At 46.6% G+C, this 24008-nt stretch overlaps 1 protein-coding gene across 2 annotated transcripts in view; it reads right to left on the reverse strand.

Annotated features, from left to right (window-relative positions):
• Nucleotides 1–24008, reverse strand: part of TTC26 (tetratricopeptide repeat domain 26) — a 44373-nt gene that overhangs the window by 8838 nt on the left and 11527 nt on the right. For both annotated transcript variants that reach the window (XM_038754385.1, XM_038754386.1), the window contains exons 7-15: nucleotides 22437–22608; nucleotides 20369–20443; nucleotides 18718–18820; nucleotides 15869–15924; nucleotides 13999–14052; nucleotides 12512–12575; nucleotides 9467–9555; nucleotides 4360–4443; nucleotides 328–397 (exon numbers count right to left, since the gene is read on the reverse strand). In XM_038754385.1, coding sequence (XP_038610313.1) covers nucleotides 328–397; nucleotides 4360–4443; nucleotides 9467–9555; nucleotides 12512–12575; nucleotides 13999–14052; nucleotides 15869–15924; nucleotides 18718–18820; nucleotides 20369–20443; nucleotides 22437–22608 — 767 coding nt within the window. The remainder of the gene's footprint in view (nucleotides 1–327; nucleotides 398–4359; nucleotides 4444–9466; nucleotides 9556–12511; nucleotides 12576–13998; nucleotides 14053–15868; nucleotides 15925–18717; nucleotides 18821–20368; nucleotides 20444–22436; nucleotides 22609–24008) is intronic.

The raw sequence follows: 24008 nt of genomic DNA on the forward strand, positions 1-24008 counted from the left end.
GATGATGATGCTGGGAAAAAGTCATCCAGAAAGTGTCTAGAGAAGTGTCCCAACAGATCATCATCATCAATCGTATTTATTGAGCGCTTACTAGGTGCAGAGCACTGTACTAAGCGCTTGGGAAGTACAAATTGGCAACATATAGAGACAGTCCCTACCCAACATTGGGCTCACGGTCTAAAAATCAGGAACAGATCAGGAACAGAATCCTTTAAGTTTCCCCTCCCTCTTCTCCCAAGTCCGGGATGGCGCTGAGGAGAAGTGAAATGGCCAAACAGTAGGCCGAGAAGATTCCCTTGTCACGCGGACAGAGGGAAAATGACTCACAGCAGCGAGCCAGCCAACTGACGTAAATGAAATCATTCTTCATCTTCTCACTCTGGATCAGGAGGAACACCTGAGGGGAAAGGGAGAACGCAGACCGTGAATATTCAGCATCTGCCTCAGTTGGCCAGGCAACAGAGCCTTGAGGTCCGGGCAAGATCAAACACACCCATTTCTCCTCTAATTCAATCGTATTTATTGAGCGCTTACTGTGTGCAGAGCACTGTACTAAGCTCCAATGTGGGGGGTTGTGTTCTCACGGCAGTCGGTGGCGAGAAGGGAAAGCCACGCTGTTGTGATCGGCTTGTCAGACACACATCTATGTGTTCTGGCCCCCGTCCTGGCTGTGTCCAGATAGGTTCACAATGTCAGGCAAATCTTCCCCTAAATCTATGGGAAGCAGCGGGGCTCAGTGGAAAGAGCCCAGGCTTGGGAGTCAGAGGTCATGGGTTCAAATCCCAGCTCCGCCAATTGTCAACTGGGTGACTTTAGGCAAGTCGCTCCACTTCTCTGGGCCTCAATGACCTCATCTGTAAAATGGGGATTAAGACTGTGAGCCCCCCGTGGGACAACCTGATCACCTTGTAATCTCCCCAGTGCTTAGAACAGTGCTTTACATATTTATTTTACTTGTACGTATCGATTCTATTTATTTTATTTTGTTAGTATGTTTGGTTTTGTTCTCTGTCTCCCCCTTTTAGACTGTGAGCCCACTGTTGGGTAGGGACTGTCTCTATATGTTGCCAGCTTGTACTTCCCAAGTGCTTAGTACAGTGCTCTGCACACAGTAAGCGCTCAATAAATACGATTGATTGATTGATTGATTGACACAGCACAATAGCTGCGAGTCAGGGCAACTGCCCAGGGCCCTGGGTTTTAGTTGGTGGGGGAGAGGGCACCTCACCCCATCCTGATGGATTGGCAGGTGGATCAGATAAGCCCCCAGGGAGGGAGCGAATACTTTTAAGGAATACTTTTACAGTGCTCTGCACATAGTAAGCGCTCAATAAATACGATTGATGATGAGTGGACGTGTCTCTGAGAAACCAAGTGACTCGCCCCAAGTGATCCAGCAGTCAAGTGGCAGGACAGGGATTAGAATCCAGGTCCCGTCACTCCCCTGCCCCTGCTCGGGCCGCTAGGCCAGGCCGTCTCTGCTTCGATTCTGTGAGAGGGCGGAAAAACAGAAAACTGCTCCTATTCTTGCAGAGGTAACTGGTGATCAGGCCTCCCCTTTATTCCGAGTTAGGCCCTGGGATCAATCAATCAATCAATCGTATTTATTGAGCGCTTACTGTGTGCAGAGCACTGTACTAAGCGCTTGGGAAGTCCAAGTTGGCAACATACAGAGACAGTCCCTACCCAACAGTGGGCTCACAGTCTAAAAGGGGGAGACAGAGAACAAAACCAAACATACTAAGAAAATAAAAAAATAGAATAGACATGTACAAGTTAAATAAATAAATAAATAGAATAATAAATCTGTACAAACATATATACATATATACAGGTGCTGTGGGGAAGGGAAGGAGGTAAGATGGGGGGGAATCAATCAATCAATCAATCATATTTATTGAGCGCTTACTATGTGCAGAGCACTGTACTAAGCCCTTGGGAAGTACAAATTGGCATCACATAGAGACAGTCCCTACCCAACAGTGGGCTCACAGTCTAAAAGGGGGAGACAGAGAACAGAACCAAACATACCAACAAAATAAAATAAGTAGGATAGAAATGTACAGGTAAAATAAATAAATAAATAGAGTAATAAATATGTACAACCATATATACATATATACAGGTGCTGTGGGGAAGGGAAGGAGGTAAGACGGGGGGATGGAGAGGGGGACGAGGGGGAGAGGAAGGAAGGGGCTAATGGATCAGGCAGTCTCCATTTTACTGCCCAATTCGACGAGTCTGAACAGTTTGCCAGGCCCCACCCTTAATTACCAACAGGGTGGCCTGCTAAAAGAGAGGAGGGAGGAGGAGAGGGAGGAGCAGGAGGAGGAGAGGGAGGAGGAGGAGGTGGAAGAGGAGGTGTAGGAGGAGGAGGAGGAGGGGGAGGAGGTGGAGGAGGAGGAGTAGCGGGAGGAGGTGGGGGAGGAGGAGGAGGAGGAGGGGGAGGAGGAGGAGGAGGGGGAGGAGGAGGTGCAGGGGGAGGAGGACGAGGAGGAGGAGGAGGAGGGGGAGGAGGGGGAGGAGGAGGAGAGGGAGGAGGGGGAGGAGGAGAGGGAGGAGGGGGAGGAGGAGAGGGAGGAGGGGGAGGAGGAGGAGGAGGAGAGGGAGGAGGGGGAGGAGGAGAGGGAGGAGGAGGAGGAGGAGGAGGAGAGGGTGTCATTTCCCCCCCCAGGGATTTCTGACCTCAGGTGCACCAGACATGTGGTAAGGAACAGGCATTCCAACAGAACCAGTTTTCCTCCTCCTCCTCCCCATCCCTCAGCTCCGGCTCAACTAGGAGTCTAAATACAGATTCCCATCATGGAAATGGGAGGTGAAAAAGACTAATCGGCATTTCCATCCACCACGAGAAAACAGAAAGACCGGTTCCTTGGGGAGTGGGCAAGGGGGGCACTGGTAAGGAGGGGGGCTGGGGGTGGAGCGCATGTAATTTCTGAAGCAAAATGGTGTAGGGTTTTAGAGCCCAGGTCTGAGTCAGGACAGGCGTACTACTCCCGGCTCCACCACATGTCCGCTGTGTGATGTAGGGCAAGTCACTTCACTTCTCTGTGCCTCAGTTACCTCATCTGTAAAATGGGGATTAAAACTGTGAGTCCCCCATGGGACCACCTGCTCAGTGCTTTGCACATAGTAAGCGCTTAACAAATACCATCATCATTCTCTGGACCTCAGTTTCCTCATCTGTAAAATGGGGATGGAGACTGTGAGCCCCAAGGGGCCCAGGGACTGGGTCCAACCTGCTTTGCATGTAACCACCTCAGCAACTTAGTTCAGTGCCTGGCACATAGTAAGCACTTGACAAATACCACAATTATTATTATTGTTATTATTACTGCAGCTTTCTGCAGTCTGAGAACCTCCCTTGGGTCTAATCCTCCTTAGAAATCAAGTCCCTTCACAATGAATGAGGGGAAGCAGCGTAGCTCAGTGGTTGGAGCCCGGGCTTTGAAGTCAGAGGTCACGGGTTCAAATCCCGGCTCCGCCAATTGTCAGCTGTGTGACTTTGGGCAAGTCACTTCACTTCTCTGGACCTCAGTAATCTCATCTGTAAAATGGGAATGAAGACTGTGAGTCCCCCCGTGGGACAACTTGATCACCTTGTAACCTCCCCAGCACTTAGAACAGTGCTTTGCACATAGTAAGCACTTAAATGCCATTATTATTATTATTATGATGGGCTGAGGATGGGCCTAGGAGTCAGAAGGCCCTGGGTTCTAATTCTGGTGCTGCCACTTGTCTGCTCCGTGACCTTGGGCAAGTCACTTCACTTCCCCGTGCCTCAGTTTCTTCATCTGTAAAAGGGGGGCGGGGGCTAAGATTGTGGGCCCTGTGTGGGACAGGGACTGTGTCCAACATGATTAGCTTGTACCTACACCAGTGCTTAGTGATAATAATAATAACGGTGGGATTTGTTAAGCGCTTACTAAGTGCCAAGCACTGTTCTCAGCACTGGGGGTAGATACAAGGTAATCAGGTTATCCCACATGGGGTTCGCAGTCTTCATCTCCATTTTACAGATGAGGGAACTGAGGCCCAGAGAAGTGAAGTGGCTTGCCCAAGGCCACACAGAAGACAAGCGGCGGGGTCGGAATTAGAACCCACGACCTCTGACTCCCAAGCCCGGGCTCTTTCCACTGAGCCACGCTGCTTCTCTATTCCAGTGCCTGGCACGAGGTAAGCACTCTAACAGATACCATTACAAAAAAAAAAAGGTTAAACTATTCTGCCTCAGTGGTGGGACAGGGTCATTCCAGGACAACCGCAAGTTGCTTATTTTAATCTAGATTCCTGACTGGGGGAGCGGGGAAGGAGAGAAGAGAAAGAAAATACACCAGGTGCTTTTCAAGCGATACCTACCTCCTCTCCCTCAACAGTATTGCCGGTGGCAGCTTTGGCTTGGGCGTAATTAAAGTTAAAGGTGTCATCATTGTAGAAATAACTCTGAAAAATAAGCCACAGGCACAGATCATTTCAAGCCTTAACAAACAACACCCAGAATCAAAAATCTGTGTCCCATTTGAAGGTGGTGGGGGGGGGACTCCTGTTAAATCCGCAGCTGCGCTCCTTTTGTTGTTTTTTTTGTTCGGTTTCCAGATTCAGCTTTGGCTGGAGATGGGGTGTATCTGCCCGTCCCCAGAAGATATATTTCCCCCAGAGAAAGAATTAGGTCTGAAAGACCTTTTTTCAATTTAAAGAGCTATCACGGATCTAGAAATAGCTTTTAAATAGACCATTCTCTTCCCTATTTGCGGGTGAGAAGCTGGATGCTGAGGAGAGGAAAGAGGGGAAACAGGACGGGCAACCTTCCTTCTGGCCCTGGAGGCCTGGGGAAATTCATTCATTCATTTAATCGTATTTATTGAGCGCTTTCTGTGCACAAAGCACTGTACTAAGCGTTGGGAAGTCCAAGTTGGCAACATATAGAGACGGTCCCTACCCAACAATCAATCAATCAATCAATCGTATTTATTGAGCACTTACTGTGTGCACAGCACCGTACTAAGCGCTTGGGAAGTCCAAGTTGGCAACATATAGAGACGGTCCCTACCCAACAGTGGGCTCACAGTCTAAAACGGGGGAGACAGAGAACAAAACCAAACATACTAACAAAATAAAATAAATAGAATAGAAATAGAATCTTTATCGTCTTTAGTCTCCCTGCCGCCGCTGCCCAAGGCAGGCGGACAGTGGGCTCACAGTCTAGAAGGGGGAGACAGAGAACAAAACAGAACATGTTAACAGAATAAAATATATGGAATAAATATGTACAAATAGAGTGATAAATATGTACAAACATATATACAGGTGCTGTGGGGAAGGGAAGGAGGTAAGGCGGGGGGGATGGAGAGGGGGAGGAGGGTCAGTGTGGGAAGGCCTCCTGGAGGAGGTGAGCTCTCAGTAGGGCCTTGAATGGGAGAAAGAGAGGAAAATGGGGGGGGGGGCGGGAGGGAGGACAGGGTGGGAATGGAGAGGACAGGGTGGGAATGGAGAGGACAGGGTGGGAATGGAGTGGACAGCCTGGATCTCTTTGGGCCTCGGGCCCCTGATTCCACCCCAGTGGCTACCTCATCTCCTGGGGGTTAGAAAAGTTGGCCCAGTTCCGAGCTGGAGCTGGACGGATTGGGATGGGCGAACGGGAGCGAGGGTGGCGGGCGGAATGTGGGGCGGGCGGGTGCTTTTTTTTTACCAAGATCTCCACCACTCTGGCCCGGCTCCAAAACGCCGTCCTCAGGGACCCAGGGCAAAGGTGGTTAATTAGAAATTCAAGACACCACACGGGAAGGCTAATTACTGTCACTGTGGGTAGAGGGTTCCTCGGCTGCCAACTGTCAGGACTGCGAAATCAGGGTGGCCAAGAGCCCAGGGCTCTCCCTTCTTCCCGCACCCAGGCCTGGTCTAGCCTCCTGGCAGTGTTGTGCTGAGCATTTATGCTGTGCAGAGCACTATACTAAGTGCTCGGGAGCTCATGCTAGCAGACTAGGGCCCTACCCTCGAGGGTAGGGTAGACTAGGCCCTCAAGTCGCTTTGCTTCTCTGTGCCTCAGTTACCTCATCTGTAAAATGGGGATGAAGGCTGTGAGCCCCACTGTGGGACAACCTGATCACCTTGTAACCTCCCCCAGCACTTAGAACAGTGCTTTGCACATAGTAAGCACTTAATAAATGCCATTATTATTATTATTGCCCCAGAGCTTAACAGCACTTAATAATAATAATAAAGATGGCATTTATTATTGTCTCCCCCTTTTAGACTGTGAGCCCACTGTTGGGTAGGGACTGTCTCTATATGTTGCCAATTTGTACTTCCCAAGCGCTTAGTACAGTGCTCTGCACATTGTAAGCGCTCAATAAATACGATTGATGATTTATTAAGCGCTTACTATGTGCAAAGCACCGTTCTAAGCACTTACCTAGGATGTGCTTAAAAACCCCCACAATTATTATTATTACTATAAATACCACCATTGCAATAGTGATTATGGGGTAAACCTACTTTGTAAATTGCTAGAACAGGCTCACATTGGGATGTAAAAGGAATATAAACAGGAGCCGGGGAAGGCAGGTGGTAGTAGCTATTCAAATGCTCATGCAGAGCCAAACACTTTCAAGGTTCTTGACTTGTAAAGGGCACAGATTTCCCTTTCTAATCTAAGTCTTCTAATGTAAATGAAGCCAATCATTTGCCCCAAAGTGGCTGGGTTCCCTTCTCTCGTGGGCCAATAACAGTAACGTTAATAATTATGGTATTTGTTAAGGAGTTACTACGCGTCCAGCACTGTTCTAAGGGCAGGGGTAGATATAAATTAAGTCGGACACGGTCCCTGTCCCACACGGGGTTTATTTTACAGCTATTTTACGTTCCCTATTTTACAGCTGGGGAAACTGAGGCCCTGAGAAGTGAAGTGACTTACCCAAGGTCACCCAGCAGGCCAGGGGCGGAGCCGAGATTAAAATCCAGGTCAATCAATCAATCAATCGTATTTATTGAGTGCTTACTGTGTGCACAGCACTGTACTAAGCGCTTGGGAAGTACAAGTTGGCAACATATAGAGACTGTCCCTACCCAACAGTGGGCTCACAGTCTAAAAGGGGGAGACAGAGAACAAACCCAAACATACTAACAAAATAAAATAAATAGAATAGATATGCACAATTAAAATAAATAGAGTAATAAATATGTACAAACATATATACATATATACAGGTCATTCATTCATTCAATCATATTTATTATTTAGGCTGTGAGCACCATGTGGGACACGGACTGTGTCTAACCTGAAGAACCTGTACCTTCCCCAGTGTTTAGAATGCGCTTGACACACACTAAGTGCTTAACAAATTCCTTTTTTTATAAAAACAAAATATTATCCCGACTTGGGAATCATTCCCACCTCGTCCCCGGCCTGCCCAGGGATATGTGGCCCCAAACTTTTCCAGAATCAAGAATGTCTGTCAGTCGGTCAATCGTATTTATTGAGAGCTTACTGTGTGCAGAGCAGTGTATTAAATGCTTGGGAGAGTACAATAAAATGTGTCAAGTTAATATGTCAATAACAGACACATTGGCTTGCCCACAACGAGCTTACAGTTTAGAGGGGGAGACAGAAATGAATATAAATAAATTAATTACAGCTATGGACATAAGTGCTGTAGGGCTGGGAGGGTCACCCCATCCTCTGAGCTGTCACCCCCAACCCTTGCTGTCTCAGCCTCAGTTTCTGAACTTTTTCTTTTTTAAATGGTATTTGTCTCCCCCCTCCTTCCCTCAATCTTACCTCCTTCCCTTCCCCACAGCACCTGTATATATGTTTGTACATATTTATTACTCTATTTATTTTACTTGTACCTATCTATTCTATTTTATTTTGTTAGTATGTTTTGTTTTGTTCTCTGTCTCCCCCTTCTAGACTGTGAGCCCACTGTTGGGTAGGGACTGTCTCTATATGTTGCCAGCTTGTACTTCCCAAGCGCTTAGTACAGTGCTCTGCACACAGTAAGCGCTCAATAAATACGATTGATTGATTGATTATTAAGTACTTACTGTGTTCCAGGCACTCTTTAAAGTGCTGGGGTAGATACAAGCTAATTAGGTTGGACACACTCCCCTGTCCCTCATGGGGCTCACAGTCTTCACCCCCATTTTACAGGCGAGGGAACTGAGGCCCAGAGAAGTTAAGTGACTTGTCCAAGGTCACACGGCAGACAAGTGGAGGAGCCGGGATTAGAACCCAGGTCCCTCGGCCTCCAGGTCACCATGCTTCCCTAAGAGGCAGTATGGCTCAGTGGAAAGAGCCCGGGCTTGGGAGTCAGAGGTCGTGGGTTCAAATCCCGGCTCTGCCACATGTCTGCTGTGTGATCTTGGGCAACTCACTTAACTTCCCTGAGCCTCAGTTACCTCATCTGTAAAATGGAGATTGACTGTGAGCCCCACGTGGGACAACCTAATCACCTTGTATCCTCCCCAGCGCTTAGAACAGTGGGACTGTCTCTATATGTTGCCAACTTGTACTTCCCAAGCGCTTAGTACAGTGCTCTGCACACAGTAAGCGCTCAATAAATACGATTGATTGACTGATTGCTCTGCACATAGTAAGCGCTTAACAAATGCCATCATTATTATTATTATTATCTGTCAAATGGGGATGAAGACTGTGAGCCCCACGTGGGACAACTTGATCACCTTGTATCCCCCCAGCGCTGAGAACAGTGCTCCGCATATAGTAAGCGCTTAACAAACGCCATTATCATTATTATTATTATTATTATTACGAACTTAAGGTCTTTGCTACCCTTCCCCACTTCAGGTGAGGAGGGGAGGGAGGTGAGAGTGCAGATGTAACCTGGTTCAGGCAACTGGAGATTAGCACATTATTGCCACATCCATCCCCCCTACGCCCCACCCTTACCCCCAGGCCAGGCTGCTTTATTACTTTGTTCACATTTGGGTGTTTGCACACTGATTTGATTTTTGAAGAGGTGCTAAAATATGTTTCCGGGAATATGAGCTACAGTGACAGATCAATTCTGAAAATCATTCTTCGGCCTTTAATAAAAATAGCTGGCCTCTTCGGGCTCCAGGTACCTCATCAGAGGTATTGCCCATATTGTACTTCCCAATTGTACATATATTGCCCATTTGTACTTCCCAAGCGCTTAGTACAGTGCTCTGCACATAGTAAGCGCTCAATAAATATGATTGATGATGATGATGATCAGACTTCAGGAGACAGATCCCAATTCGATGATGACTTTAGTCGCGACCTGACGTGTCCTAGGTGTAGTTTATCTGAGGGCAGGTTCTCAAGGCATAAATGATTCTACATGCAATAATGGTATTCTGATATTTCCACCATCCTGTCTGATCCCCAACTTAACTGCTAAAAAGCGCTCTCTCCCTGAGGATTCTCCTTGATTTCACCTGGAGACAAATTTCCTATTCCCAACCAGGTTTCCTGTACACTGACCTTGACCGAATTGAGGTAAATCAAGACGTCGTCAAACTGTTTAAGCAGGAAGAAGCAGGAAGCCATACACTGTCTCCCCGGTATCGTATCTGCAAGAGAGAAGAAAAAACATTAAGCCTTTGTCTGCGTCTGATCCAACAAAAATGCAAAAATGGGAGTCGGGGGACCTGGGTTCTAATCCTGGCTCTGCCACTTGTCTGCTGTGAGACCTTGGTCTCAGTGCCTCAAAAACCTCATCTGTAAAATGGGGATGAAGATCGGGAGCCCCATGTGAGACATGGACTGTGTCCATCTGATTATCTTGTATCTCGCCTGGTGCTTAGTACAGTGCCTGGCACATGGTAAAGCAGCGTGGCTCAGTGGAAAGAGCCCGGGCTTGGGAGTCAGAGGTCATGGGTTCGAATCCCGGCTCTGCCACATATCTGCTGTGTGAACTTGGGCAAGTCACTTCACTTCTCTGAGCCTCAGTTACCTCACCTGTAAAATGGGGATTAAGACTGTGAGCCCCCCGTGGGACAACCTGATCACCTTGTATCCCCCCCCCAGCGCTTAGAACAGTGCTTTGCACATAGTAAGCATGTGCAAAGTATATATGTTTGTACATATTTATTACTCTATTTTACTTGTACACATCTATTCTATTTATTTTATTTTGTTGGTATGTTTGGCTTTGTTCTCTGTCTCCCCCTTCTAGACTGTGAGCCCACTGTTGGGTAGGGACCGTCTCTATATGTTGCCAACTTGGACTTCCCAAGTGCTTAGTACAGTGCTCTGCACACAGTAAGCGCTCAATAAATACGATTGATTGATTGATTAAGCACTTAACAAATGCCATCATTATTATTATTAAAGCGCTTAACAAATACCATTAAAAAAAAAGTTTAGCCTTATGCTAACCAGTGAGAGCGACCAAGGTAGCGTGCAACCCAGAGAGGCCCAGGGGTGGAAAGGTTGAGTCAGCCTTCCCATCCCTCCACCTCCAAGATTAAATCACCACAGCCCGGGACCGGTTCCATTGTGGGCCCCACCTCGTTTTGACTGGTGTTCGGGGGCAGCCTGAGCCCCTTGGGATTCTGGGAAAATCTTGCAGGGTCCTGGGTTCTAATCCTGCCTTTTGTCTGTGTGGTGACCTTGGGTAAGTCACTTCACTTTTCTGGGCATCAGTTACCTCACCTGCAATTTTGGGATTAAGACGGCAAGCCCTAAATTGGACAGGGACTGTGTCCAACCCGACTACCTTCTATCTACCCCAGTGCTTTGGAGTCAGAGGTCAGGGGTTCAAATCCCGGCTCTGCCCATTGTCAGCTGTGTGACTTTGGGCAGGTCATTTCGCTTCTCTGGGCCTCAGTGACCTCATCTGTAAAATGAGGATTAAGACTGTGAGCCCCACATGGGACAACCTGATCACCTTGTATCCTCCCCAGTGCTTAGAACAGTGCTTTGCACATAGTAAGCGCTTAACAAATACCAAAATTATTATTATTATTGTACCACCCCAGCACTTAGAACAGTGCTTTGCACATAGTAAGTACTTAATAAATGCCATTATTATTATTATTATTACAGGGCCTGGCACATAGCAAGTGCTTAACAAATACCACTATTATTATTATTATTATGGAGGATGAATCACGGGACAGTGCTGTGTGGAGCCCTTGGAGGGGCTGCAGGCGAAGAAACTGTTGGAGGGCCTGGGTTATGTCTAGTCTAATAATAATAATAATGATGGCATTTATTAAGCGCTTACAATGTGCAAAGCACTGTTCTAAGCGCTGGGGAGGTTACAAGGTGATCAGGTTATCCCACGGGGGGCTCACAGTCTTCATCCCCATTTTACAGATGAGGGAACTGAGGCCCAGAGAAGTGAAGTGACTTGCCCAAAGTCACCCAGCTGGCAAGGGGCGGAGCCGGGATTTGAACCCATGATCTCTGATTCCAAAGCCCGGGCTCTTTCCACTGAGCCACGCCGCACTGAACTCTCCCAAGCGCTTGTTACAACGCTCTGCAAAGAGCAAGCGCTCAATAAATACCATGGTTTGATTAGCCACCGCCATAGAGGGGCTACTGCTTCTCAGACCACCTCCGCACCTTGCTCTCCCGCCCTCGGGCCAGAGACTTGATGTCACATTCCCAGTTTGGTTTCCTCAGCGGGAAGCTGGCCAGCACGTGCCTGTCTCCGTTGGGCCCTAGCTCTCCTTTCCAAGCCCCCCCGTGATCCCCCAACTTCTCTCCCCAAATTCCACCATTTCTCAAATTAGGCCGCAGAAAGAAACCGGGAAACACACGGGGATTAAGACCGGGCGCCCTATGTTGGGCAAGGACTGTGTGCAGCCTGTCTAGCTTGTATGGTGGGCAGGCCACTTCACTTCTCTGGGCCTCAGTTACCTCATCTGGAAAATGGGGATGAGGACTGTGAGCCCCCAGTGGGACAACCTGATCACCTTGTAACTTCCCCAGCGTTTAGAACAGTGCTTTGCACATAGTAAGCACTTAATAAATGCCATTATTATTATTTCTCTCTTGGAGGCCTTCCCAGACTGAGCCCCCTCCTTCCTCTCCCCCTCGTCTCCCTCTCCATCCCCCCGTCTTACCTCCTTCCCTTCCCCACAGCACCTGTATATATGTATATATGCTTGTACATATTTATTACTCTATTTATTTTATTTGTACATATTTATTCTATTTATTTTATTTTGTTAATATGTTTTGTTTTGTTCTCTGTCTCCCCCTTCTAGACTGTGAGCCCACTGTTGGGTAGGGACCATCTCTATATGTTGCCAACTTGGACTTCCCAAGCGCTTAGTCCAGTGCTCTGCACACAGTAAGCGCTCCATAAATACGATTGATTGATTGATTGAATCCAGCGCCAGGCCCAATGTGCTCTGCACACAGTAAGCGCTCAATAAATACGTTTGATTGATTGATCTACCTCAGCGTTCGGTACAGCGCCTGGCACATAGTAAGCGCTTAATGACCACCATTAAAATTTTTAATGGTGGTCGTTAAAAAACCCCCCAACAAAAAACGGAGCCAAAAAAACCGTACCACATTCGCTGGCCGATCCACCCACGAGCTGGAAGAACTGCTGGGCAATCTTCAGGTGATCCCGCTGAGAAACCAGGAGAGATGGGCGCATTAAAGATTGACTAAACGTGCCAATTGATAATATGGGACTAGAGACACGGGGATACGCTGGAGTCGAAATCAAACGATGGACGGTATTTATCCTATTTATTTTATTTTGTTGGTATGTTTGGTTTTGTTCTCTGTCTCCCCCTTTTAGACTGTGAGCCCACTGTTGGGTAGGGACTGTATCTATGTGTTGCCAATTTGTACTTCCCAAGCACTTAGTACAGTGCTCTGCACATAGTAAGCGCTCAATAAATACGATTGATGATGATGATGATGCAGGACACTCAGACATGACAATACGTTCTGGATAGGAGAAATAGAGTATAAGGATGTAGCAGAAGTGCAGTGGGGCTGGGGTGAGTATTAAAGTGCTCACTAAAGTATTCATGGGCAGGGACCGTCTCTATATGTTGCCAACTTGGACTTCCCAAGCGCTTAGTACAGTGCTCTGCACACAGTAAGTGCTCAATAAATACGATTGATTGATTGATTAATGTGTAAATCCAGGGAAGGAACTCTCGTTTTCATAATAATGATAATAATAATAATAATAACTGTGGTATTTGTTAAGGGCTTACTATGTGCCGAGTAGAAGCAGCGTGGCTTAGTGGAGAGAGCCCGGGCTTGGGAGCAGAGGAAGTGGGTTCTAATCCCGGCTCCGCCACTGGTCTGCTGTGTGACTTTGGGCAAGTCGCTTCACTTCTCTGGGCCTCAGTTACCTCATCTGGAAAACGGGGATGAAGACTGTGAGCCTCACGTAGGACAACCTGATTACCTTGTGTCTACCCCAGCGCTTAGAACAGTGCTTGGCGCATAGTAAGCGCTTAACAAATACCATCATTATTATTACTATTATTCATTATTACTGTTCTATGTGCTAGGGCAGATATAGTCCCTGTTCTACCAGGGCTCACAGTCTTCATCCCCATTTGACAGATGAGGTAACTGAGGCCCAGAGAAGACTATACTCGGCAAAGTGTATAATCAGCGACAGGGGAGGGTGGATAGGGGAAACAGGGATTAGTCACAGAAGGCCTTGGGCAATTCACTTCTCTGGGCCTCAGTGACCTCATCTGGAAAAGTGGGATTAAGGGATAGGGATTGTATCTACCGCAGATCGGGGCTTGGCACATAGTGCTTAACAAATATCATAATCATTATAATAATAATAATAATAATAATAATAATAATAATAATAATAATACAAAAAAATAAAAATGAGTGTTCCTTCCCTGGGTCTACAGTGTTTTTCCGTCTCAGAGACCGGGTGGTAGTCCTAGGGAATTTTTTTTTTTAAATTGCAGAGCAATTTCTGTCCAGCTTCCGACTGCTTGCTCCAATCTGACTCCCAGATTCACCTCTTCCACCCCCGGCTGCAGCCAATCCAAGAATCCACTCACCGAGCCCAATTCCTGTCCGAGAGCTGCGTTCACTACTCCTTTGAGGATGTATTCCTGGAAAAGTCAGAGGGAGAAGGAGTGACAAACACAGGAGGGACTGCCAGCTCTCCAAATCTTTTCATGCGGTAGTATTTCTGAAGCGCTTACTGTGTGCAGAGCACTGCTAAGCACCGAGAGACTACATACAGGTGGGAATTAATCAGGGTCCCTGTCTCACAATCACAGCCTATGTGGGTTTTGATTTTACGTGGCCCCGGCCCTCAGAGAGCTTAGGACGTTGGGGGGACAAAATGGAAATTACAGTTACAATATAAATGAACCAGCGTCACCCGGTTGCCGCGCTGACGCTGTGACCGTCTCTATATGTTGCCAACTTGGACTTCCCAAGCGCTTAGTACAGTGCTCTGCATATAGTAAGCGCTCAATAAATACGATTGATGATGATGATGATGATGACGCGCTTTGATACCGCCTTATGATCCAACGTAGGGCTTTGGTTATTGTTGTCAGTTCCTTTGGGTAGCAGGAGGAGAGCTGGGTACCAAAATTTCGGGGGGTTTGGAGGACTGAAGAGGGGTTGGGCAGGTGAGATTGTTTATTTATTAATTCATTTATGACGGTATTTGTTAGGCACTGACTGTGTACCAGGTACCGTACTAAGCGCTACGTACTAAGCACACCCCACATGGAACTCACGGTCCTCATCCCCATTTTACAGCTGAGGTCACTGAGGCTCGGAGAAGTGAAGTGACCACCCGAGGTCACACGGCAGACAAGTGACGGAGCAGGGATTAGAATCCAGGTCCTTCTGCCCCCCAAGCCCGTGCTCTAGGCCATACCGCTTCTCAGTTTTGAAGGGACGGCAATTCCGGGAAAAGCAGAGAGCTGATCCGTGGATGTGGAGGCTCTCTGGAGCCTTGACTAAGAGCCCAGGGAGGAATGAAGCCTCACAGTGAGAAGCAGTGTGGCCTAATGGATAGAGCCCGGTCCTGGGAAGCAGGAGGACCTGGGTTCTGATCCTGGCTCTGCCACTTGCCTGCTGTGTGATCTCGGGCGAGGTGCTTCACTTCTCCGTGTTTCAGTTATCTCATCCGTAAAATGGGGATTAAAAGCGTAAGCCCCATGGGGGACATGGACTATGTCCAAACCTGAGAATCTACCCCAGCACTTGGTACAGCGTCTGACACATAGGAAGCGCTTAATAAATACCATTTAAAAAAAAAGATAGAGTCCCAAATAGAACTCCGCTTAATCTTCAAAATTTAAGAGCATTAGCTTGGCTATTTAGCTCATCTAAGAAAGGATGGGACTTAGTTTTATCTTTGCGGGCTTATTTACTTATGGGCCTTTGGCCACTATAAGGTTCATTCAATAGCATTTGCTGAGCGCTTATTGTGTGCAAAGCACTGTAGTGAGCGCTTAGGTTGCCTTCTAAGATCAAGGTGATTATTGACTTCCAGCTTGAGACAAATGCTGTCCTTCTCGCCTCTGGAAACACCCCCTTGGGACACACACCCTAAAATCTCCCAACTGGGGCGGCTTCCAGCTCCAGCTCCCACAGCTTGTATTCCCCCCGGCCCCACCAATGCTTAGTATAGTGCCTGCCACATAGAAAGCGCTTTACAGATACCATAATTATTAATTATTAATATTAACTATTAATTATTTTTAGGAGATCAGCTCACCCCACCCTCTGGGAAACCCACCTTCAGAAGCTCCACCCCAAGGACTACCTTCCCTCCTCCAGTAGCTCCCCTCCGCTCTCCATCCCTCTAATTGTTCTAGTCTTTCATCCTGGCCCTCCGTTCAATTTTAATAGATGTCGGGAAGTTAAAATAAGGCAGAACAGTCGGCATTGCCAACAATTTACCTGTGGGGTTGTAGGTTCGAGATCCTTAATTAGGTTATAAGCCTCTTGTACGTCATCTGCAATATCAAAGGGTTAGCGCATGTAACCAATTAGCTGAACTCAATCGATCGACAGTACTGTACTCTGCCCTTGCAAGGCTAAAACAGAAGCAACCACATTACCTAGCCTCAAGGAGTTTGTAATCTAATGGCAGACAAACCTTTCTTACCAACAGCGGGAGCAGAAGTACCAAGAAATAGTACCAACATGTCAGGGTGAAAGAGCTGAATAAGTAACAGAAAATGCAGGTAAATGTGTATATATTTGTAATTCTAATTATTTATTTTTATGCTACTGATGCCTGTCTCCTTGTTTTGCTGTCTGTCTGCCCCCCCTTCTAGACTGTGAGCCCGTTGTTGGGTAGGGATTGTCTCTATCTGTTGCCAAATTGTACTTTCCAAGCACTTACTATAGTGCTCTGCACACAGTAAGCGCTCAATAATTACAAATGAATGAATGAATAAATGAATATACTTCTCCGCGGATTTTTTATGGTATTTATTAAGCCTTTACCATGTGCTGGGCACTATACTAAGCACTGGGGTAGATGTCCTACTTGGGGCCCATGGACTTAATCCCCATTTTCCAGATGAGGTAACCGAGAAGCAGAGAAGTTAAGTGATTTGCCCAAGATCACCCAGCAGACCCGAGGCGGAGCCGGGATATATGCCGAGGTCAGGAATTAAACCTATGCGTTAAAGGCGGCTTTGGGGTTGCTATGACTAAGGTGTTGTGAATTAATCAGGGAAACTCTCCTCGTCAAATAGTTTCTTTAGTTCTCAAATTTTCCACATAATAATAATAATAATAATAATAATAATAATAATAATAATAATAATGGCATTTATTAAGCACTACTAAACGGTTCATGTAGGAGGAGGGGGAAAAAAGTTTGTATATCTGGAGGAAATCTACCCCACATTAGTGGCTCAACTGCAAATGAAATGCCCAGTTCTATCACTTGTTCATTCAATCGTATTTATTGAATATTTACTGCGTGGAAAACACTGTACTAAGCACTATAACGCAAGGGTGGGGCAAGCATTTTTTCTGACACTGCCCCATGCTCAACCTCAACAGGCTCGCATTACCTCGCGTTATCGCGTTAGAGAAGCAGCGTGGCTCAGTGGAAAGAGCCCGGGCTTTGGAGTCAGAGGTCATGGGTTCGAATCCCAACTCCGCCACTTGCCAGCTGGGTGACTTTGGGCAAGTCACTTCACTTCTCTGGGCCTCAGTTCCCTCATCTGTCAAATGGGGATGAAGACTGTGAGCCCCCCGTGGGACAACCTGATCACCTTGTAACCTCCCCAGAGCTTAGAACAGTGCTTCGCACATGGCGCTTAATAAACGCTATCATTATTATTATTATCTGAAAGATGTTCCCCAGCTCCTTAACGGCCTTCTAGTCAAGGCCCTACTGAGAGCTCACCTCCTCCAGGAGGCCTTCCCAGACTGAGCCCCTTCCTTCCTCTCCCCGTCGTCCCCCTCTCCATCCCCCCCATCTTACCTCCTTCCCTTCCCCACAGCACCTGTATATATGTATATATGTTTGTACATATTTATTACTCTATTTATTTATTTTACTTGTACATATCTATTCTATTTATTTTATTTTGTTAGTATGTTTGGTTTTATTCTCTGTCTCCCCCTTTTAGACTGTGAGCCCACTGTTGGGTAGGGACTGTCTCTATATGTTGCCAACTTGGACTTCCCAAGCTCTTAGTACAGTGCTCTGCACACAGTAAGCGCTCAATAAATACGATTGATTGATTGATTGATTGATAGTCACACTGGGTAGTAAGGTCGCGAGTTATTGGCAGAACTGAGTGTACGGGCTAACAGATTACTTTCACATTCCAGCTTGGGAAGGTTGGAGAGGTAGGGCTTCAGGTTTCCAAGCGGAGCTGGGAGGAAGCGTAGAGTTGGGAGGAAGGGAAGTTATCTTAAAGGCTCGTGGAGAGGGATGGAGGGATAGAGAAGGAGGAATGGACAAAAACAGACCACAGAAAAGAGGGGGACGGTCGCTTATTGTAGCACATAGGTGAATAATAATAATAATGATGGCATTTATTAAGCGCTTACTTTGTGCAAAGCACTGTTCTAAGCACTGGGGAGGTTACAAGGTGATCAGGTTATCTCACGGGGGGCTCACAGCCTTAATCCCCATTTTACAGATGAGGTAACAGGCCCAGAGAAGTTAAGTGACTTGCCCAAAGTCACACTGCTGACAACTGGGGGAGCCAGGGTTTGAACCCATGACCTCTGACTCCAATGCCCGTGCTCTTTCCACTGAGCCACGCTGCTTCTTTTGGTACCCCTAGGTACCCCAAGTCCCGTGGAAGGAGATGGAGGGATAGAGTAGGAGGAATTTATATCGATATCTATCTCCCCCGTAGACTGTAAGCTCGTCGTGGGCAGGGAATGTGTCTGCTTCTTGTCAAATTGCACTCTCCCAAGCATTCAGTACAATGCTCTGCTCATAATTAGCACTCAATAAATATGATTGACTGACCAGAGCAGAGAGGGGGCATCGAGTATAGAGACTAATCAATCAATCAAGAATACTTGTTATTGTAGGACAAGTTAAGGATCTACAGAAATAGATACAAGAAAACACCAGCTATTGCACAGAACTGAACTAGGGGACCGGATGCAAAGATCATCAATCGTATTTACTGAGCACTTACTGTGTGCAGAGCACTGTACTAAGCGCTTTAGTACTAAGATGCAGGAAGAAGGGCGAAGCGGGAAATTTGCCGTGAGATCTGCCTCTCTCCTCCCAAGCGAGACCAAGAAAAAGCCCTCCTTACCCTGCCTGAGGTAGTAAATCACTAGATTTAGTCTGGCTTCTGGAATGACGTCAACCAGGGGAGGCAGGATTTGCAGAGCGCTCTCCCCTCCTCGGAAAACAACCTGCAGAGGAAGGAAAAGCTGTCAGTGAGCAGGCATCCGGCGGAGGGGAGGACAGGGCAGGGGGGGAAATGCGGGGGAAAAAGCAAGCTTCACCACATCATCATCATCATCATCATCATCATCATCAGTCGTATTTATTGAGCGCTTACTGTGTGCAGAGCACTGGACTAAGCGCTTGGGAAGTACAAAGCGGGAATAGGGTCTCAATAGAGTGTCTCCGACTGCCGTATTGTGGGAGGCAGCCTGGCCTAATGGAAAGGCCACGGACCCGGGAATCAGAGGACTTGAGTTCGAATCCCGACTCCGCCACTTGTCTGCTGGGTGTCCTTGGGCAAGTCATTTCTCCTCTCTCCGCCACAGCTACCTCATCTGGAAGATGGGGATTAAATCCTACCCCCTCTTACCTAGACTGTGAGCTCCACGCGGGGACAGGTTGCCGTGTCCAAACTGACAACCTTGCATCCATCTCAGCGCTTACAACGGGGCTTGGGACATAGTAAGCGCTTAACAAATACGATAATAATAATGAAAATAATTATATGTATATATATATATATACATATATACTGTATATATGTATATATGTTTGTACATATTTATTACTCTATTTATTTATTTATTTTACTTGTACCTATCTATTCTATTTATTTTATTTTGTTAGTATGTTTGGTTTTGTTCTCCGTCTTCCCCTTCTAGACTGTGAGCCCACTGTTGGGCAGGGACTGTCTCTATATGTTGCCAGCTTGTACTTCCCAAGCGCTTAGTACAGTGCTCTGCACACAGTAAGCGCTCAATAAATACGATTGATTGACTGATTGATTAATAACTGTAAAACAGGGATTCAATATCTGTTCTCCCTCCTAGACTGTGAGCCTCGTCTTGTAATAATAATAATAATGGCATTCGTTAAGCGCTTACTATGTGCAAAGCGCTGTTCTAAGCGCTGGGGAGGCTACAAGGTGATCAGGTGGTCCCACAGGGGGCTCACAGTCTTCATCCCCATTTTACAGACGAGATAACTGAGGCCCAGAGAAGTGAAGTGACTTGCCCACAGTCGCACAGTTGACAAGTGGCGGAGGCAGGATTTGAACCCATGGCCTCTGACTCCAAAGCCCGGGCTTTTTCCACTGAGCCAAGCCACGCTGCTTGTGTCTACTCCAGCGCTTAGTACAGTGCCTGGCACACAGTAAGCGCTTAACAAGTACCATAAAAAGTGCTTAATAATACCATTATATATATACATATACACACATAGATACAAAAACATATATATACGTACACTCAAGCAGAGACACATGGGCGCGCCTGCGCACAGACACACACACATATATATATATATATATATATATATATATATATATATATATTAAAACACCTCTGGTCATCACAAAATGTGAAAATGGTTACCAAGCGGTGGGCAGAGCAAGAGCTGGCGGGGGAACTTTCCAGATGCCAACAGGTTGCTAATTATCTAGTCCTCCTCACTGTGCGGAGACACTAAACCAGGGGAAGAATTCAAATCCATCAGGGCTGGAAGCGATTATTTACCAGATTGTGCTTGATTAGTTCTTTTGCGAATTCGAAGGACGATGAAGCGTTCTCCATCAGGCTCTTGAGTTCGGCCTGGAATATTTACCAAAGAAAGGTTTAGTTGACGCCCAGAAGATCTCCAGTGTGCCATTAACTCGAAAAGTCACGGGTCCACAAGGCATCGTTATTTCCTTCCCTTTGTTATAATTCATTCATTCATTCAATCGTATTTATTGAGCGCTTACTGTGTGCACAGCGCTGTACTAAGCGCTTGGGAAGTACAAGTTGGCAACGTATAGAGACGGTCCCTACCCAACAGGAGGCTCACAGTCTAGAAGGGGGAGACGGACAACAAAACAAAACATACTAACAAAATAAAATAAATAGAATGAAGCGCTTATTATGTGCAAAGCACTGTTCTAAGACTCCAAAGTCTGCTGGGTGACCTTAGGCAAGTTGCTTAACTTCTCTGCACCTCAGTTCCTTCATCTGTAAAATGGGGATATGTATATATGTTTGTACATATTTTATTACTCTATTTATTTATTTATTTATTTTACTTGTACATATCTATTCTATTTATTTTATTTTGTCAGTATGTTTGGTTTTGTTCTCTGTCTCCCCCTTTTAGACTGTGAGCCCACTGTTGGGTAGGGACTGTTTCTATATGTTGCCAACTTGTAATTCCCAAGCACTTAGTACAGTACTCTGCACACATTAAGCGCTCAATAATAATGAAAGGTGGATATGAGAAGCAGGATAGAGACGCAGCGGGGCTCGATGGAAAGAGCCCGGGCTTGGGAGTCAGAGGTCATGGGTTCTAATCCTGACTCCCCCACATGTCTGCTGTGTGACCTTGGGCAAGTCACTTAACTTCTCTGAGCCTCAGTGACCTCATCTGTAAAATGGGGATTAAGTCTGTGAGCCCCACATGGGACAACCTGATCACCTTGTATTCTCCCCAGCGCTTAGAACAGTGCTTTGCACATAGTAAGCGCTTAAATGCCATCATCATCATATGAAAATAAATTACACTATTTGTTAAGCGCTTATTATGTGCCAGGCACCGTACTAAGCGCTGGGGGAGATACAAGCTAATCAGGTTAGACACAGCCCATGTCCCACAAGGGGCTCACAGTCTTCACCTCCATTTTCCAGATGAGGAAATCGAGGCCCAGAGAGGTGAAGGGTCTTGCCCAAGATCACGCAGCAGACAAGCGGTGGAGACGGGATTAGAACCCGTGCTCTATCCATCGGGCCTTGCTGCTTCCCAGGTTCATTCATTCATTCATTCATTCATTCAATCGTATTTATTGAGCGCTTACTATGTGCAGAGCACTGTACTAAGCGCTTGGGAAGTCCAAGTTGGCAACATCTAGAGATGGTCCCTACCCAACAGGGGGCTCACAGTCTAGAAGGGGGAGACAGACAACAAAACATACTAACAAAATAAAATAAATAGAATTAAGTGCTTACTATGTGCAAAGCACTGTTCTAAGACTCCAAAGCCCGTGGTCTGCTGGGTGACCTTAGGCAAGTCGCTTAACTTCTCTGCACCTCAGTTCCCTCATCTGTAAAATGGGGATTAAGACTGTGAGCCCTATGGGGGACGAGGACTGGATCCAATCCTATTAGCCTGGGCTTTGGAGTCAGAGGTCATGGGTTCAAATCCCAGCTCTGCCACTTGTCAGCTGTGTGACTTTGGGCAAGTCACTTCACTTCTCTGGGCCTCAGTTATCTCATATGAAAAATGGGGATTAAGACCGTGAGCCCCATGTGGGACAACCTGATCACCCTGTATCCCCCCAGCGCTTAGAACAGTGCTTTGCACATAGTAAACGCTTAACAAATGCCATCATCATTATTATTATTATTATTATTATTAGTCTTGAACGGGGAGTTACAAAGTGGACCACAACTCCAGGGAAAACAAGTTTGTAAAAAAGCTTCCAAGAGGCAATGAAATGAAGGACCGACTACAAGGGTAGTCCCACCCAGTGCTCTTGGATCTACCCCAGCGGCTAGCACAGCGCGAGGCGCGTGGCTAGCACCCGTCAAACCCCGACGACGGTGCTCTCCTCAGTACCTCGGCGGCCTTGCCGTTGTAAAGTCGGAAATGGTTGCAGGCTTTGAGGTTGAGCGCGATGGTGCTGTCGGGAATTTGCTGAAGGTAGACGGCCAGGACCTCTTGAGACACGTCGTAGTAATCCAGCTTGTAGTAACAGAGGGCCACGTAAACATTGAGGGCCAGGTATTCCCTTTTGAATGAGAGGGGAAAGGGTTACTGGACAGATGGCCCACATCATCCCCCGCGCCTGGAATGCCCCCGATCCCTCTGCCCATCCGCCAAGCTCGCTCTCTTCCTCCCTTCAAGGCCCTGCTGAGAGCTCACCTCCTCCAGGAGGCCTTCCCACACTGAGCCCCTTCCTTCCTCTCCCCCTCGTCCCCCTCTCCATCCCCCCCATCTTACCTCCTTCCCTTCTCCACAGCACCTATATATATGTATATATGTTTGTACATATTTATTACTCTATTTATTTATTTATTTATTTAACTTGTACATATCTATTCTATTTATTTTATTTTGTTAGTATGTTTGGTTTTGTTCTCTGTCTCCCCCTTTTAGACTGTGAGCCCACTGTTGGGGAGGGACTGTCTCTATATGTTGCCAATTTGTACTTCTCAAGCGCTTAGTACAGTGCTCTGCACATAGTAAGCGCTCAATAAATACGATTGATGATGATGATGATGAGATGGACACACATACACTCTCTCTCTCTCACTCTCTCTCCCACCCTCTCTCTCTACTGAACATTCATTCATTCATTCATTCATATTTATTGAGCGCTTACTGTGTGCAGAGCACTGTACTAAGCTCTTGGGAAGTACAAGTTGGCAACAAATAGGGACGGTCCCTACCCAACAGCGGGCTCAAAGTCTAGAAGGGGGAGACAGACAACAAAACAAAACATATTAACAAAATAAAATAAATAGAATAAATATGTACAAATAAAATAGAGTAATAAATACGTACAAACATATATACATACATACAGGAACATGAACATGTCCAGACTGAGCCCCCCACAGACTGAGCCCCCTTCTTCCTCTCCTCTTCCTCTCCCTCCACATCCCCCCGCCTTACCTCCTTCCCCTCCCCACAGCACCTGTATATATGTATATATGTTTGTACGGATTTATTACTCTATTGATTTTACTTGTACATATTTACTCTTCTATTTTATTTTGTTAATATGTTTTGTTTTGTTGTCTGTCTCCCCCTTCTAGACTGTGAGCCCGCTGTTGGGTAGGGACTGTCTCTATATGTTGCTAACTTGGACTTCCCAAGTGCTTAGTACAGTGCTCTGCACACAGTAAGCGCTCAATAAATACGTTTGAATGAATGAATATGCAGCCAGGAGTTCTCTAGTTCTCCGCTAGCGCTCACACACACAAACACACACCTCTCCTACTGAATATGAGGGACCAGTTTTCTATTCCTCTGCTCTCTCTCTCTCTCTCTCCCTGCCCCCCCCCCCCCTTTCTTTTCTAATGGTATTTATTAAGCACTTACTATGTGCACACAAGCAAATCGGCCTGGATACAGTCCCTCATCCCACCTGGGGCTCATAGTCTTCACCCCCATTTTACAGATGAG

Source organism: Tachyglossus aculeatus, chromosome 11 (assembly GCF_015852505.1).
Source record: "Tachyglossus aculeatus isolate mTacAcu1 chromosome 11, mTacAcu1.pri, whole genome shotgun sequence".
NCBI lineage: Eukaryota > Metazoa > Chordata > Mammalia > Monotremata > Tachyglossidae > Tachyglossus > Tachyglossus aculeatus.